The following is a 15,424-nucleotide window of genomic DNA, read 5'->3' on the forward strand; positions in this document are numbered from 1 at the left end:
TAAACATTATCTTGTATTCATACAACACCTTGTCATCTCATGTCATAAACAAGTATCCTGGGAGCCTATGACCACCATTTTCTAGGTGGGAAGGCTGACTAAAGAAGAGTGATTGGATGGCCTGCCTAAATAGGTATAGCAAATTATGACCAGCACAGGATTGGTAGAGCAGAGCTCCCCATTCCTAAATCCCACTCATCACCCTCTTAGCCAACTATATTTCCTATTGTCTCCTATCTGATTAGAATTAGTAAATTCTGTCACTTTTTGTCCTAACATCATAGAATTAGTTACAGCATACAATATATATTGTTCAGAAGACATAACATAAAGGGAGGCATGAGGATTATTAGTAGAATATTTCATTGTTACTCATGAAAGACTTACAGCTCAAAATACCCTACAACATCCAAGGAGCCCTGGAAAAGGCTATTAGCTACAGAAGATTCTATTATTTGTGCAGAGAATATGTTACTCTATCACATAACAATGATCCCTCCAAACCTCGACTGTTTGTTCACATAATCCCATATTTTTCTAAGAGATGGTAGGGTGTATCAAAGCAAGGAAAAGCGTCTGTGGATTTTCCCCCTTCTATTTGGGTTGGGCATTGTTGGGCATCTCAGATACACCCATTTTAATTAACTGTTTCTTTTGAATGGGAGTTCTCTACCTTTTTTATGATCTTTTGGGGGTAAAACATTGTGAAATCAAAATAATTAAGAATGCATCTCACTTGAGGCAACTGAATCTTGACACATAGGATGCAAAGGAGCACATTTTAACTCAGTAACATTTTTCTTATGAAAGGGTATTGTAAATTTAGGACTAATATGCTATGCTTTAATTTATGCAATTTCCCCATGCTTTTTAAATGCTCTTCAGGAAGTTTCCTGAACTTCATATATGCATGACCCTCTGAAAATATATCAAGCAGCTAGAAACATAACCCAGTCCTTATTTTTCCAAAAGAGTAATTATAAAAATTGCCAACCCTGTATAAAGGATACTCCCTTTCCCACTCCCACCCCCAACTACTTTTTCTTTATTGTAGTATGGCTTACTGCCCTTGTCTTTTGTTATAAATCAAAATTACCTTTCAAAAAACACCCTGGGCCTTGTGGGTTTTTTAAAAATAAAACTCTTATTTGTAAAGCAACAATTTTCTCTTCTGTTCTATATTTTAGAGAGGCAGATGGGGAGATGGTAATAATTGTGTCAACAGCCCTGACCTGTCTCAATTGACACTGAAACTTCAAGTTTATAGGCAGAAATAATTATCAATCATGACAGTATCACATCCCCCATATTACTTTACAATTCAATTCTCTTACTATGTTCAGCATGATCTGAAGGTACCTGGCCCTCTACTCTTCTAGCCTAGAGGGGAAGAGAAGTGAAGTTACTCTGGTCATGTCTTGGTGGTCTATTGTCTGAGAGAACTTCCTAACTGGAGAGAAGCACATATGTGTTTGACACCCAGCATCTTTTCCCTCGGGACTCTCTCCCAGGTGAAGAGTCCAGGTTGCATTTAAAATTGGCACTGACTCATACATAAAGTTACCAAGCAGGATTAGTAAGCCAGCTCCTTTGGCACTGGATCTCTTAAAAAAAAAAACCAACCAAACTCGGATATTTGACCAGTTGAGAGATAAGCATGGCCCTGGATACTTCAGAATTGAGTTGTTTCCAGACAGTTAAACTCAAGTGGCTCAATTTATTTCATACCACTTATATATTCACTATATGCATAATAATAATTTTAAGTGCCTACTATTTTCAGCACATACAGTTGGTGCTTAATAACTGTTGAGTTGATTGAAGCTTGTTGAGATCCTATGTACCACATGTTGTTTTAGCAGATACTATGCAATGAAAAGTCAAAGCTTATTTTTTTATTATTTTTTGGGGGGGGGGCAATGGGGGTTAAGTGACTTGCCCAGGGTCACACAGCTAGTGTCAAGTGTCTGAGACCGGATTTGAACTCAGGTCCTCCTGAATCCAGGGCCAGTGCTTTATCCACTGCACCACCTAGCTGCCCCCAAAGCTTATTTTCTATGTGACTCTCTGGGGATTTCTTTCTTTTTGCCCCTCTCCTGATTCCCAGGTGCATGCTTTAAAAACGATTAAAAATACTTAAGAAATAGAACCTTAAAACAGTAGAGACACAACTAGAATCAATTAATTCACTCAAATATTTCTCAAACACCTGCAAATATGTATAAAATATTTCCTTTTCCCCTAGATTCCCTTTCTCATTTGTTACCCTAATGTACCTAGTCAGTGTTAGCCATTCCCACAAGCAATGAAGATCCTCAGTAAAAACAAAAACAACTCCTTTTAACATACTTTTATCCCCTTAAAACTCTAGCCTTTGACTGATTTGCTGACATAAATAAAAACATCAATTAGCTAGGGGTTGGGGTTTCAGAAAGAGGAGCATGAAATATTGTTTGCTACACCTGGTACTTAAGGTAAATTAGAAGCTGTGAAAAATACTTTGTACAAAATGCTCTTTTATTTTAGTGCAAATAATTTTCAGCAGTGACATAAGAAAAGAACACATTTAGCAACATTTTACACCACACAGAAAATAAGAAAGTGTTTCCTTGAAAATCTCTTATAGGAATACTATCTCTACATGAATGTTTAAGAATGTCAAGGCTGTTTCTGTCAAGGCAACATTTCTCCTTCCCTCTTTTTTTTTGGGGGGGGGAAGTTTAATAAAATGAAAATCATTATATCAGTTTTATAAGGGAACCTTATAAGGAGTTCTGTATGAAGATCAGCTTCATTGGAAACATGTCCAAAACAAAATCTTAAAGATAAGTTCTTTGGATAACTCAAAGAGTGGACACCAATTTCAATTCCGTTTTATGGACACAGTATTGTAGGAAGAAAATATCAGATTGTCTAAAGCAGGGGTTTTTTAATTAGACACTTGTAAACTTGTTTTAAAAAATACTTTTACAACTGTATTTCAATATAATTGGTCTCTTTTATAATACTTTTAGATTTATTTCATGTCATTTAAAAACATTTTCTGAGAAAGGGGCCCTAGGCTTTGCTGAATGCCAAAGAGGTCCATGACACAAAGAAGGCTAAGGACCCCTGGGAAAGCTTACTTTAATAGTCTAATTCTGATATTTGGGATGATTATAATCATGTTGGGAAAGAAGGCTCTGGTATTCAGTAACTGCCTAGAAAATAAAACATTTTCTTGTGACATTTTAAATTGTACCTTCTCATCTTCATTTCCCACCTTAGACCTCACAGAAGGATGAGAAGTGAAAATTATTTTCAAGTTGAAACTAATCATTAAAACGGCAGCATTATTCACCTTACAATTTAGCAGCACTTGAATGAAGCTCTCTCCCAGCTAAAATGCATTCCTGAAAAGGCTTATTATGGGCTCTCAAGGCCCTCTCTGAGTTGAGATGAAAGAGTTAACTCTGTACCTTTACTGCTAAGCTGTCTAAAGACCCCTTAATTGGTTCAGTGATAAGTAGGCAGAATTGAGTTGTTTCCAGACAGTTAAACTCAAGTGCCCCCTATTTTCTGCTGAATTATGTAGCTGGTGGGCTACCTTCTAAAGGTGATCATTGAATGAAGAGCAGAGCCCCGTTGTGCTATAAATAGATTGCCTGCTACAAACTCACTTCAGAATAAGGTTGGCTCACACTTCCCTAAGGTGAGAAAAGTTGATCAAAGGCAGTATAGCCAAACTAGTACATAAAACTCTGAAGAGCAAAGTGAATCCAAGAGGATAAAGTATCTTCTTATATAATGCAGTGGAGACCGTGTTAAACCCTTTCTGAGCTGGAGAAGAATCTTCAAATCTCCTGATTTTGGTTTTTCTTTATTTCTTTCTTTTTTTTTTTTTAAAGATTGTACTTTGGTAATGAAACACTGTCTACCTTCTTTTGACATGTGGAAATGACCCAGTCATTTCCAATTGTCTGCATGTTGTGTAAAATAACTAAAAAGCAAACATGACCATAACATGACTCAATTATTTTACCAACGAAATCTGAACTATATATAAATACACTTCCCCTACCCCACCCCCACCCCCACCCCCACAGCCACTCTTAGGATCACAGGTTTTGGGGCTGGAAGGGACCACAGAGACCATCATCTATATGGTCCAAGACCCTCTCCTTATGGCCAGAGAAATACCAAGACAGACAGCCAGAGCTGAGAGTCAAATTGAAGTCCTCAAACTCTCTTTCCATGCCACACTCTGCTTGAAGTTCTAACCAATGCTACCAGCACAGCCTGGGAGGGTGGAGTTCAGAGTCCAGTCCTTAAACCTTCTAGTACCTTCTAGATCTCCCTGGAGAAACCGCACCCATTTATTAGCTCAGCCAGCACGTGGCATCAGAATTCTGCTGAGCCTAAAACTGTGCATACTCCAAAGCTTGACAATATGAGAGTTAACCCTTTGAAATAAAATTACTTAGTTGGAATCCAGCCACCATCCTAGTCTTTCCCTCTGTACAGATCAACAGAGACAGAAGATAATTGATTCTGTCCGTCTGTAACAGTGAGCTAAAGCAGAACCAAGGCGCTGGTTAGGGAAATTGCTTAGAGTGACATATGAAATGGGACCTATGTTCTGAACTCTGAAATTTGGTAGCTGTTGTTGGTCCAGCAGAAACTTTATTATCCTTATTTCAAAATCCAGAAAGTTCTCTTGGTATTCTTACTTTGCTACCTGTCATGTCACAAACACCCTCTTCATAATAAGTTGAAAGTCCCTGTAAAATACAATTTTTAAAAATTGTCTTTGCAATCACTTCATAAGTGTTTTCAATTAAATGAACAATTATAGAATGAACTATGGCATAAATTCCAGGAAAATGTGGGAATTTACCCTTAGGGAAGCCCTATTATGTATCACGTTGATTCACAGAAAGGAGCAAAATCAGTGTAAATATAGTTATATGTAATGACCAATAGCATGGGAAATAATTTTACTTAAATTACTGCAAAGATCTCCCCCCAAAGCATTTATAGTAACTATTCCAAAGGAGCTTAATTTTAGGGGTGTAAAGGACACCACCAGAACTCAATTATTCAAACAGAATCGTATATGTTTTTTAAAAATGATAAAAGTTTACTTTATCCCACCGACCTCTGTCATTTGTACATTCAAAACTTCATGACTAGCTGTTCTCTGGACTCCATAACATTGCTTATTTTTCTAATACATACACTGAGTATAAATAAATAGACTACAAGAAAGCTTTAAAAACTGTATTAATATTATGCTGTGCAAAAAAACGTTAACAACCTACATTCTATGTAAATACCCTGACTAAAATGTTATTGGTTGTGCTACATGAATCTACTTCAGTGCAGAAACAATGGTTGCACAAAAGAAAACTTTTCTGTGTACCGTGTTTAAAATTATTATTATTGTTATTATTATTTAGCACTTTTGTTTGCAGACCTCCTTCGGCAAAGGAAAGATGAATACGCTGCTGCCAATTAAGCCCCATACCACAAACGACCCCAACCCCATTCTAGTTTGATAAGGAACAAAACCCAGCAGAAATGTATTACTTTGCTCCAGGACAACGGCTCAGTGTCTGTTACCCAAAAGCTTTCTTCGTGAGGGTAAAGCGAGGTTCAAGTCCTCATTTTGGGTTTAAACTGCACACAGAGAAGACCGGGAAGCTTGTCTTTTTGTTTGTCTGTGTTTGTTTTGTTTTTGTTAAGTCTCCACATCCTGCTGGGATTGCTCGTCCGGACAATTGAGGGTGGTACCCGCACCTATTTGGAACAGGGACGATGATTCGGCCACCAAGGTCAGCCAAGTTTAGTGATCTGGAGGTCTCCATTGATCTTTATTGTGTCAATTGAGGACAGGGTTTCAATTCGATGGTAAAAATCAAAAAGCTGGTGTCCATCCACAAATATTCTAAATCTTGGGTGTTCACAAAGAATTTCCACCTGGGGAAAACAAAATTGATGGATTTAGTACATAATTTCAATGATGTTGGCACAATTCCATAATTTCTAGGAACTCAGCAGGCACATTTTCAGACTCAAAATTGCTTCTGCCTAAAATACCTGACACCCAGGAAATGATGATGCCCTTGGTAAGAGTTTGATGTGGTATTTAATGCCAACACTTAAATTTCTACCACCAGTTTCATTAGGAGTTTGCTCCTGAAGTGAAATGATTCTATTACTTGGCCAGATGTTGACATGTCAATTCTGGCTGGATCAACTTATAATAATAATAATAATAATAATAATAGACAACACTTATATAATACTTTAAGGTTTGCAAAGCACCCTACATACATTATCATCAGGGTCTTTGTCCAACAAACATCCTGCTTCCATGCAGCAAATGCTAAGCCTTCCTTCTCTCTTTCTTAACTACACCTTAAGTAATTTACCAGAGGGTGTAATTAGTGGTGTCTTGGGATGTGTTTATGAAGAGATAAGTTGTTCACCACGGAAGGAGAGACTCCACACATGACATTAGTCACATCTAATTAAGATTATTATTGAGGTGTGATATTAACATAGAAGGCCCCAATTCGAGTTCAATTTATTGTTGAGATATTTTAATATGTTGGTCAGAAGCTTTAGTTACTCCCATCCGCAGGCCACATTCTGGCCACGGTCCTGGGTAGGCCTGTCTCTCACTTTCGCTATATGTAATAATAACTACTATCATTTCTGCATTTTCAAGTTTGCAAAAAGTCTTCAATCACATTATCTCATTTGGGGCTGCCAACACAATCCTGTGAGGTGGGTACTATGGCTATAAATTATCTCTATTTTACAGATGAGGAAGTTGAGAGAGGTTAAGTGACTTGCCCCTGGTCATACTTCCTAATGTCAAAAGTGGGATTTGATTTCAAGGACAGCAGTGCTCAGTCTGCTATACTGTGTTGCCTCTATTTTTTAAGATGGGAAGAGGTAATTATTTCTTTATCAATCTAATGCATGTTATTTTCTAGATATGGAATGAGGAGTAGTAGAATAAGGGCAAATTTTTTTTCAGAATGAGATTACGATAAAGATAATAAAAATTATTAGCATTTATATGTAGCATTTTAAAATTTGTAAAAGATGCTGCAAAGATTATCTCATTTGATCCTCACAACAACCCTTGGGAAGTAAGTGTTATTATTATTCACATTTTATGGCAGGCAGCAGCAGTTAAGAGACTTTGCCTGGATCTTACAATGAGCACCTGAGGCTGGATCTGAAGTCAGGACTTCCAGACTCCAGATTCAGGGTGCTCTCCACTTCACCAGCTTACTACCCCTAGGAGAGGACAGCCCCTAAGAGGTCAATGAGAGTTCTGCATAATTAAAGTACATGAGACATGGAGCCCTTAAAGTGTAGCTGCCAATTGTGGGACATAAGCTAACAACTTTTTATCACTCTTTTCCCATGTTTTAAACCACAAGACTGGGAGGAAGAAAGGCTGTAATAGCGGGTCACCCTCTTATCCAGTCCCAAGGGCATAAACTGAAGGAGAGGCAGCAGTGAATGGGATGGTGAAACAGTAATCACAATTCCTCAAGAAACATAGGAAACACAAGGGAAGGTGAATTTTTATTTAGGGACTGAAATATTCAATCCTTGAGGAGGAATTCAGAGTCACTATGCTAGGTCTGATGCGGGGCAGTGTGTGTGCGTGTGCGTGTGCGTGTGCGTGTGCGTGTGTGTGTGTGTGCGCGCGCGTGTGTGTGTGTGTGTGTGTGTGTGTGTGTGTGTGTGTGTGTATGTTGCAAAAGTATCTATTCCTAGTACTCTCTACATTCATTTCTGTGGTTCATGGGGCCCAGCCAATTTATTCTACAAATAGCATTAGTGACTACTATTCTAAGTATTACTGTATAACACTTACCCCTTTAAATATTTAAAATTTTAAATATTTACAACTCTTAGATGGCCTATTTCCTGAATGTGCAGAAAATGTCAGCATCTTAGATATTTCTCAACCCATCAACCAGCTACATGCACCAAACCCACATGCAATTGGTGGTACATTGTTCTTTGGACTCACCCTAAATGGCTGGTCTGGGATGAAAGGAAAATAAGGAATTGCTGATTGTTCTTCACCTCTTTCTCCAGATATACATGAATTTCTGAGTAGCTGCTTATCTGTAAATACTGCTTTCAGTTCAATGGCCACATCCGCAGGAGGGTCTTTGGAGTCTCCACAGGTCAAACTGATCTCAAAACTGAAAGACCAAGGCAACCAACTTTATCTAATGAGATCAGGTAGCACGAGATCCTTTCTAGATTATTCAGGTTCTTAAGTTTTCTAAGTCAACTGTGCCACCTTGCCAGCAGAGGTGGGGGGAAGAAAAATGTACTGAAGGGAGGAGGGACTAAAATAAGGATTTTGAATGATGTATAGATTTTCAATTATCCATACTACTGTTATTCCCCTGAAAGGGGTGTCTCCCTCTTTGACCATTCTGCCCCCAAAGCAACTTCTCCATATACCCTAATCCAACACAGCTAAAATTCTCAATAACCAAAAACAGCCCCAGAGGTTGACCAAGTGAACAAATAACCTGCCGTATTTGGCTTTTATTGAATTTTGGTGCTGGTGGGTTCTTTAAGTCATGTCCTAGCTTCCTATAACACATAAAAGAATAATGAAAGGATCATAACCCCCTCTATGGGTCAAAGGGAAAATGTGTGTCTATATTTATAATTCCTGATAAAAATAGCTGTCTGCAGAAATGATGGATGGGATTCACACAAATTCTTTTCATGGGAACATGGGACTTTCTTGGCATTTCCTTGGCCAGAAAATTTGTCCAGAAGGAAGAGAAGCACCAAACCACAATGTTGGAAGGGAGAGAGATTTTATTTCTCCGCTAGGTACTCCCATTAACATTCCCTGATAAGGACAGTGATTCTGATGGTTTTTTAAATCTTATTTTTTTGGATATCTTTTGTCTTTTTAACCATTATTTCTGAATGCAAGCTGTGCCCCTCCCCCAATCTTCATGACAAAATTTATAAAAGCAGGGGGAAAAGAAGCAGTTCAGCCAAATGAAATCAACACATCTTATTAAGTATGATAGAGAGAGATTAAGCCTTACCTCTCAGGGTTGAGGTCTACAATTCCCATCACTAAGATCTTCTTGCCAGGCCTCATACCACCTTTAATATGCCCACAAAATGGTACTATCTGGAAACAGCAAAAAAAATAAAAATAAAAATAAAAATAACAGAAGGTTGATGGCCTGTCTGGGGAAGAGCCTACTCCCCCAAGGCTTGTGGACCTGGTCCTTACAGATATATGGAAAGAAGGAAGCAGGCCAAAAAGAAAAAGAAAAAAGAAAAAAAAGGGGGAAAAAAAGAGAGAACATAAACAGAATTATTTACCAGTCTTGGAAAGTACACATCTGCTTGGACAGGAGATCCCAAGGAGTTGTTTAAATGCCCATCCTCTAGTTTCTAAAAATAGAAACACAGAGATTCACTTTCAGAAGCCTTCGGTGGGAGGTGAGAGGAGAATTAGGGGAGGGACAGAGCAGGGAACTACAATCCGGGGCTGGGCATACCCCCGACAGCTAGACTTTGAGAGTCTTTCGCTTCTTCCATCCCTTATATACTTAAAAAATAAGGGGACAGGGGATGCCCTTGAAGCAGGCTCTGAATCTTTCCCCAGATCCAGTTCAAATTCAAGGTCCCACGGATTCAAGTTAAATTCGGAGTCCCACGGAACCAACTCAAGTTGATGGCTCCCCAGATCCGGTTCAAAGTCAAGGTTTCACGCATCCAGCTCAAATTCTCTGGGACTGGACACCGCGAAACCTTCACCTGCGGAGGAGCCGGGGAGGCCCCGGGCTAACCTCAAGCCCAGCCCAGACTGGGGACGTGGCTCTTCTTTACCTGGAGCAAAAGCTCTCAACTTGTGGCAGGCAGGCCCGGGTCTCCGGACCCGTATAAAAAGGGGGACTCGGCGGACGTGAGGCTGAAACCCACCCTGCACGTGCGCGCACACTCTCCCTAACGCCCATCGGCTCCTACCTAGCACCTGGCCGGTGGGAGGGGAAGCAATGGGACAGGGGTGGGGGTGGCGGGCAGTAGGCATCGGGCTCCCCCCCTCTAGTCTCCGCCTTACCAATTCCAGGCCAGGTCCACCCCGGGCTACCCGCTCCTTACCACCCCCCCCACCCCGCCCTCCCCTGGATCCCCGCGGCCGCGCTACTGCGGGCCGTCTGCATGCAGCTCCGGCTTCAGCTAACAGGTATTCGGGATCCAGGGACTTCCCCCCAAAACAGGCAGGGGGAGTTGCAAATTAAACACCCCCCACCTCCGTTCCACCTCCAGCAAATCGCGGCGGCGGGGACAGTCCCCGCGGCTCGGGCCCCAGCAGCGGGGTGCCCGGGGCTGGGCAGGGGGCCGCGTCTCCTTCCCTCCCTCCCGTGCGCCTTGCCACACTCACCACCACCGCGTCTCTCTCGGCCACTGATCCCGCCATCTTGTTGCACCGCCGCGAGAGCCGGGGGGCCCCGGGGGGAGGAGTGGGGAAGGGTGGGGGCAGGAGGGGATACCCGGGTTCCGCTGCCTGGGGGAGGGGGAGACCCAGGTTCGGAGCCGGGCTCCTGCGCGCACAGCTGGGGCTCCTGCGGGCGCAGCGCTGGCGGGCGCGCGCGCGCGCGCACACTCACAATCTAGACACGCGCAACCCACAAACACTCACACACACACTCACACACTTGGCGCTGACCTGGCAAGGCAGGACCAGGGGGAATGGATTGGAGGGGGGGGGGGGGAGAAGGAAGAGGGGAGCTGGGATGGAGAGCGGTGCTGGCAGGCTGCGGCTCCCCCTTTTCTTTTTCTTTTTCTTTCTTTCTTTCTTTCTTCTTTTTTTTTTTTTTTTTTTTTGCAGTGCCCGGGAGCAGCTCCTGCTGCTTTTGCTGTTGCTGCTGCTGCTGCTCCTGCTGCTGCTGCAGCTAATGGTGCTATTGCAGGAGGAAGGAAGGTGGAAAAGAAAGCCGCCGCGCTGGGCGGGCTGCAGGAGGCATATAAAGGCCCAGCCCCGGGCCCAATGGATTACCCAGGCGAAGGAACCGGGAACAGGGCGGGGACCCTGGCTGGGGCTGTCGCGGCTTGTTCTGCTGGCCCTGCCCCGAGGCTATTGGACGGCGGAGGGCAGGCAGGAAGCTGCGATGACCTCGAGGGTGTGCGTGTTCGTGTGTGGATGGCGGGGGAGTGGGTCTCCTTTCCTGCTCCCAAACGCGTGTGGATGAATGTGTGAGAGTAGGTGTGTATAGATAGGGAAGACGGAGTGGGGGAGGAGATCAGGAGGAAAGAAAGAGCTGGAAGGTCTGAACGCGATCTGCCAGGCTGGTCATCCGAGGTGGAGACCTCCCGTGGCCCGCAGGAAACCCTATGCCCTCTTTTTCTAGGGGCACGTGCTTTAGGGACCCCCCCACCCCAAGAAGGGGGCATTAGTGTATGTGTGTGGGATGGGGTGGAGGGGGGTGGATGATGCGGTGGAGGAATGGAAGGCGATTCGCTAGAGAAGGGGGTGCCTTCCTGATCCCCACTTTGCCTTAGCGCCTCAACTAAGGGACATATACCCTTTGTGTAGATATAACCAAAGGAAGATGTAGCTTTTTGTTCCAAAACGCTCCTGTTGTCTCTGTCTCATTAGAATGTGAGCTCCCTGAGAGCAGGGACTTGCGTGGGGTTTTTTTGCCTTTTAATTCCTTTCTCCTAGCACTGTGACTGGCACTTAGTAATTACTTTAATAAAGGTTTGTGGACCAGCTGACCAAGGAGGAGATCCCATGTATGTTGTTGAGTAGTTGGAAGGAAATTCAGAGGTTGTTTAATCCAATTGCCTCTTTTAAATAGAAGTGGAAAGAGACCCAAAGAAGTGACTTACCCAAGGTCACATAAGCAAAAGGCCACGGGGGTGGGGGTGGGTTCAACCCTCCCCCTACTCTTTGCCCAGTGCTCCTTCCACATTTAGATTGGACAATTAAAGGGCTCTAAAGCTGCAAGTTTGGGGGAAGGGAGCTGTCAAAAAAGGTTTCTAAAGAGGCCTCTGCCACCCATAGGCTGCCCTCCTCCCACCGCCCTCCCGACCCCACCCATTACAGACATAGAACACGGCAAATTTAGCCTGAGATTTTCAGACAGCTTTCAAACCAAATTGGACCCTTTCCCAGGGGTTTTATGGAGCTAGGCATGTGGTATAAATCACAGGAACAACATTGTGAGAGTTAATGTTAATGTTCAAGGTCCTCTGCTGGGTTCTACACAACTGAACCAGATACAGTATAGACCAATTTGAGAATTTCTCTTCTAATCCTAGTTTTTGTCTGTTACCTATGGAAACTGTTGGGTACCTTCTTTGGAAAGAGGTGTAACGACCCAGAAGATGGTGGTGTGTGTGTGTGTTTTTTAAAGCACCAAATTCCTATACTGCTTTTATACATTAGGCAGATTTATGTAATTCCCTGATAAAGCCACATCTCCATTCTTTATATTAGGTGACATCCTTGCCTCAAACATTCCACTGTGTGAATCACCAGGGTGTTTTATACTAATAACCAAGGGAGTATGTGTGACCTAATAGAAACTGAAGGCAACCATCAGAGGTTCCCTGCTTGGCTCTGCCCACTGCCTGTGGACACATCTATTTTCATGGCAACTCTTCCATGGTAGTTTATCCTTTATAGAATAGCCAAGTGGGGTGAGAGAATTACCTGTACTTGAATTACCTGTTTACCTCAGTTTCCTCATCTGTAAAATGAGATGGAGAAGGAAATGGCAAACTATTGCAGTATCTCTGCCAAGAAAACTCCAAATGGGGTCAGAAAGAATCTGACACATGTGAAATGACTGAGCAACAACAAGGATAATGTTTATAAATGACATTCATATTCTCAGCTCTGTGACCTAGACTGGATTAGAGGTTTAGGCAAGGTGGATGTTAGGTTCCTGGACAATTGTTAGCCCGGCTGCTTACTTCTGGTTTACCAATCCCAGTTCAGTGACTCCTACTATGTCAATAATTCAAGGATGAGTGACTTTGCTAGTGAGTATTTTTCCTCCACCAATGTAAATCACACCCCTTCTGCAATTTAAATAGGTGTTCTTCAAGAGTTACTATGTCCGGAAATCATCATCCTGCAGCCAATTTGGTAACAAGCTTTTCTGAATTTAACTGGGCTGGTCATCAGATGATAGAGATTTGATTTGTGTCCTTTTTCCCCACCCAGGTTTAGACTTTTTGGTCCCCTGTTTTTTTTAATCCATCTATTCATTTATCTATCTATTTATTTATCTGCTTATTTATTTATTTATTTATTTATTGTTTCCTCAAGTTGCATGTACAAACAAATTTTCACATTGATTTTTTTTTTTTTTAGTGAGGCATTTGGGGTTAAGTGACTTGCCCAGGGTCACACAGCTAGTAAGTGTTAAGTGTCTGAGGCCAAATTTGAACTCAGGTACTCCTGACTCCAGGGCCGGTGCTCTATCCACTGCGCCACCTAGCTGCCCCTCACATTGATTTTTAAACTTTGTCTTCCAAATTCTCTTCCTCCCCCCCCCCCTTAAGAACTCAAGCAATTCAACAGGAGTTATACATGTGCAGAGACTTGTATCTTTTTAAGAGTGTACTTGGAGTCTTTCCACTTTGGCAGATTGAGAAAGCACTGGATTTGTATCTAGAAGACCTGAGTTCAAATCCTGACCGAACTACTTAGCGGTGTGAGTTTGGACAAGTCACTTCAACTGATTAGAGCTAATCTACCCCACCGATTCCCCCAAGCAGGGAGCAAAAGGACTTTGTTTCGCTATCTTGGAGGTGGGTAACCTTCTTTTTTTTTTTTGCGGGGCAATAGGGGTTAAGTGACTTGCACAGGGTCACACAGCTAGTAAGTGTCAAGAGTCAGGCCGGATTTGAACTCAGGTCCTCCTTGAATCCAGGGTCGGTGCTTTATCTGCTGTGCCACCTAGCCTCCCTCTGGTACCCTTCTTTTTAATTGAATGGTGTGACCCCCTCCAGCCACCATCCCCAAGGTTTTATTGATGCCTCCTACCCCTCTGCTAATCCTGTGAGATTTAGGTCCATACTCTTTGACTGTGGGGGATGGGTCATAGGTTCATAAAGAGCCAGAAGGGACCTCAGAGTCCATCTTCACCTGGTCCAACTATACTGATTTCCTGTTTCCCTACTGGCCACCCCCTACCTTTCACTGAATTTGCTGGAGGCATAATCATAGCTAGTTATGGTTCTGTATACAATGCACAATGTTGTAATAAATTCAGTGATTTTGTTTGTTTGTTTGTTTTTTTGCAGGGCAATGAGGGTTAAGTGACTTGCCTAGGGTCACACAGCTAGAAAGTGTCAAGTGTCTGAAACCGGATTTGAACTTAGGTCTTTCTGAATCAAGGGCCAGTGCTTTATCTACTGTGCCACCTAGCTGCCCTCCTATAAATTCAATTTTTAAGGGACTCCAATACAGTTTTTTTCTTAGCTTGCTTTCTATCTCATGAGAGATGCTTCCACAGATAATGTATGGAATCACTTTTCCAGTTAAGTAGGAGAGTGGAAGTTGTTCGGGTTCATTTAAATTGTACTTAATTATTTCAAGTTCTTTTAGATACTACTTAATTATTTCCAAAAACACTGGCCATCATCATCAATTATTAGACAACAAATTCTTTTTAATACCAAAATAGTTGTGATCAACAAAACTTGACACAACTTTTGTTTTGACCATTTCATTCTTTTTTTTTTTTTATATGTAGTACTAGAACTATAAATCATTTAGCCCAGGAGGTGTGATTTCAAACAATCTCATTTATAAGACAATACTAACAAGCATATTCCTAGGGAGAATTCACAGCTTAAAAAGATATGCTGGGGCGGCTAGGTGGCCCAGTGGATAAAGCACCGGCCCTGGATTCAGGAGTTCCTGAGTTCAAATCCGGCCTCAGACACTTGACACTTACTAGCTGTGTGACCCTGGGCAAGTCACTTAACCCCCATTGTCCCGCAAAAAAAAAAAATGAGTTCTGGGCAGCTAGGTGGCGCAGTGGATAAAGCACCGGCCCTGGAGTCAGGAGTACCTGAGTTCAAATCCGGCCTCAGACACTTGACACTTACTAGCTGTGTGACCCTGGGCAAGTCACTTAACCCCCATTGCCCCGCAAAAAAATAAATAAATAAATAAAAAGATATGCTACACTTGTGACTTTGGGGAATTAGTAGCATTACCTTTTAACATTTCAGTAAGTACCTCCAGTTCCATCACTTTAATTTCTCTTCCTTTTCTTCCCTTCCTCCATTACACTGACCTATGAATGAACACACTGGTTAAGAAACATTGGGTTGCTATTTTAAGAAGGAAACTCTTAATCAGACACTAATGGGAAGAGAATGCTTCCAATTTTTGTAG

The 15,424-nt window shown here is 42.3% G+C and overlaps 1 protein-coding gene across 1 annotated transcript; it reads right to left on the reverse strand.

The window, feature by feature from the left end:
* Positions 1 to 1,035: 1,035 nt before the first annotated feature.
* On the reverse strand, positions 1,036 to 11,529 carry LGALSL (galectin like). The gene is made up of 5 exons (XM_043985214.1): positions 10,448 to 11,529; positions 9,382 to 9,453; positions 9,096 to 9,184; positions 8,042 to 8,219; positions 1,036 to 5,958 (listed from the first exon to the last, which is right to left on the reverse strand). The coding sequence occupies exons 1-5, from the start codon at positions 10,481 to 10,483 to the stop codon at positions 5,815 to 5,817; spliced, it is 519 nt and encodes a 172-aa protein (XP_043841149.1). The 5' UTR covers positions 10,484 to 11,529; the 3' UTR covers positions 1,036 to 5,814.
* Positions 11,530 to 15,424: the final 3,895 nt, after the last annotated feature.

Source organism: Dromiciops gliroides, chromosome 2 (assembly GCF_019393635.1).
Source record: "Dromiciops gliroides isolate mDroGli1 chromosome 2, mDroGli1.pri, whole genome shotgun sequence".
NCBI lineage: Eukaryota > Metazoa > Chordata > Mammalia > Microbiotheria > Microbiotheriidae > Dromiciops > Dromiciops gliroides.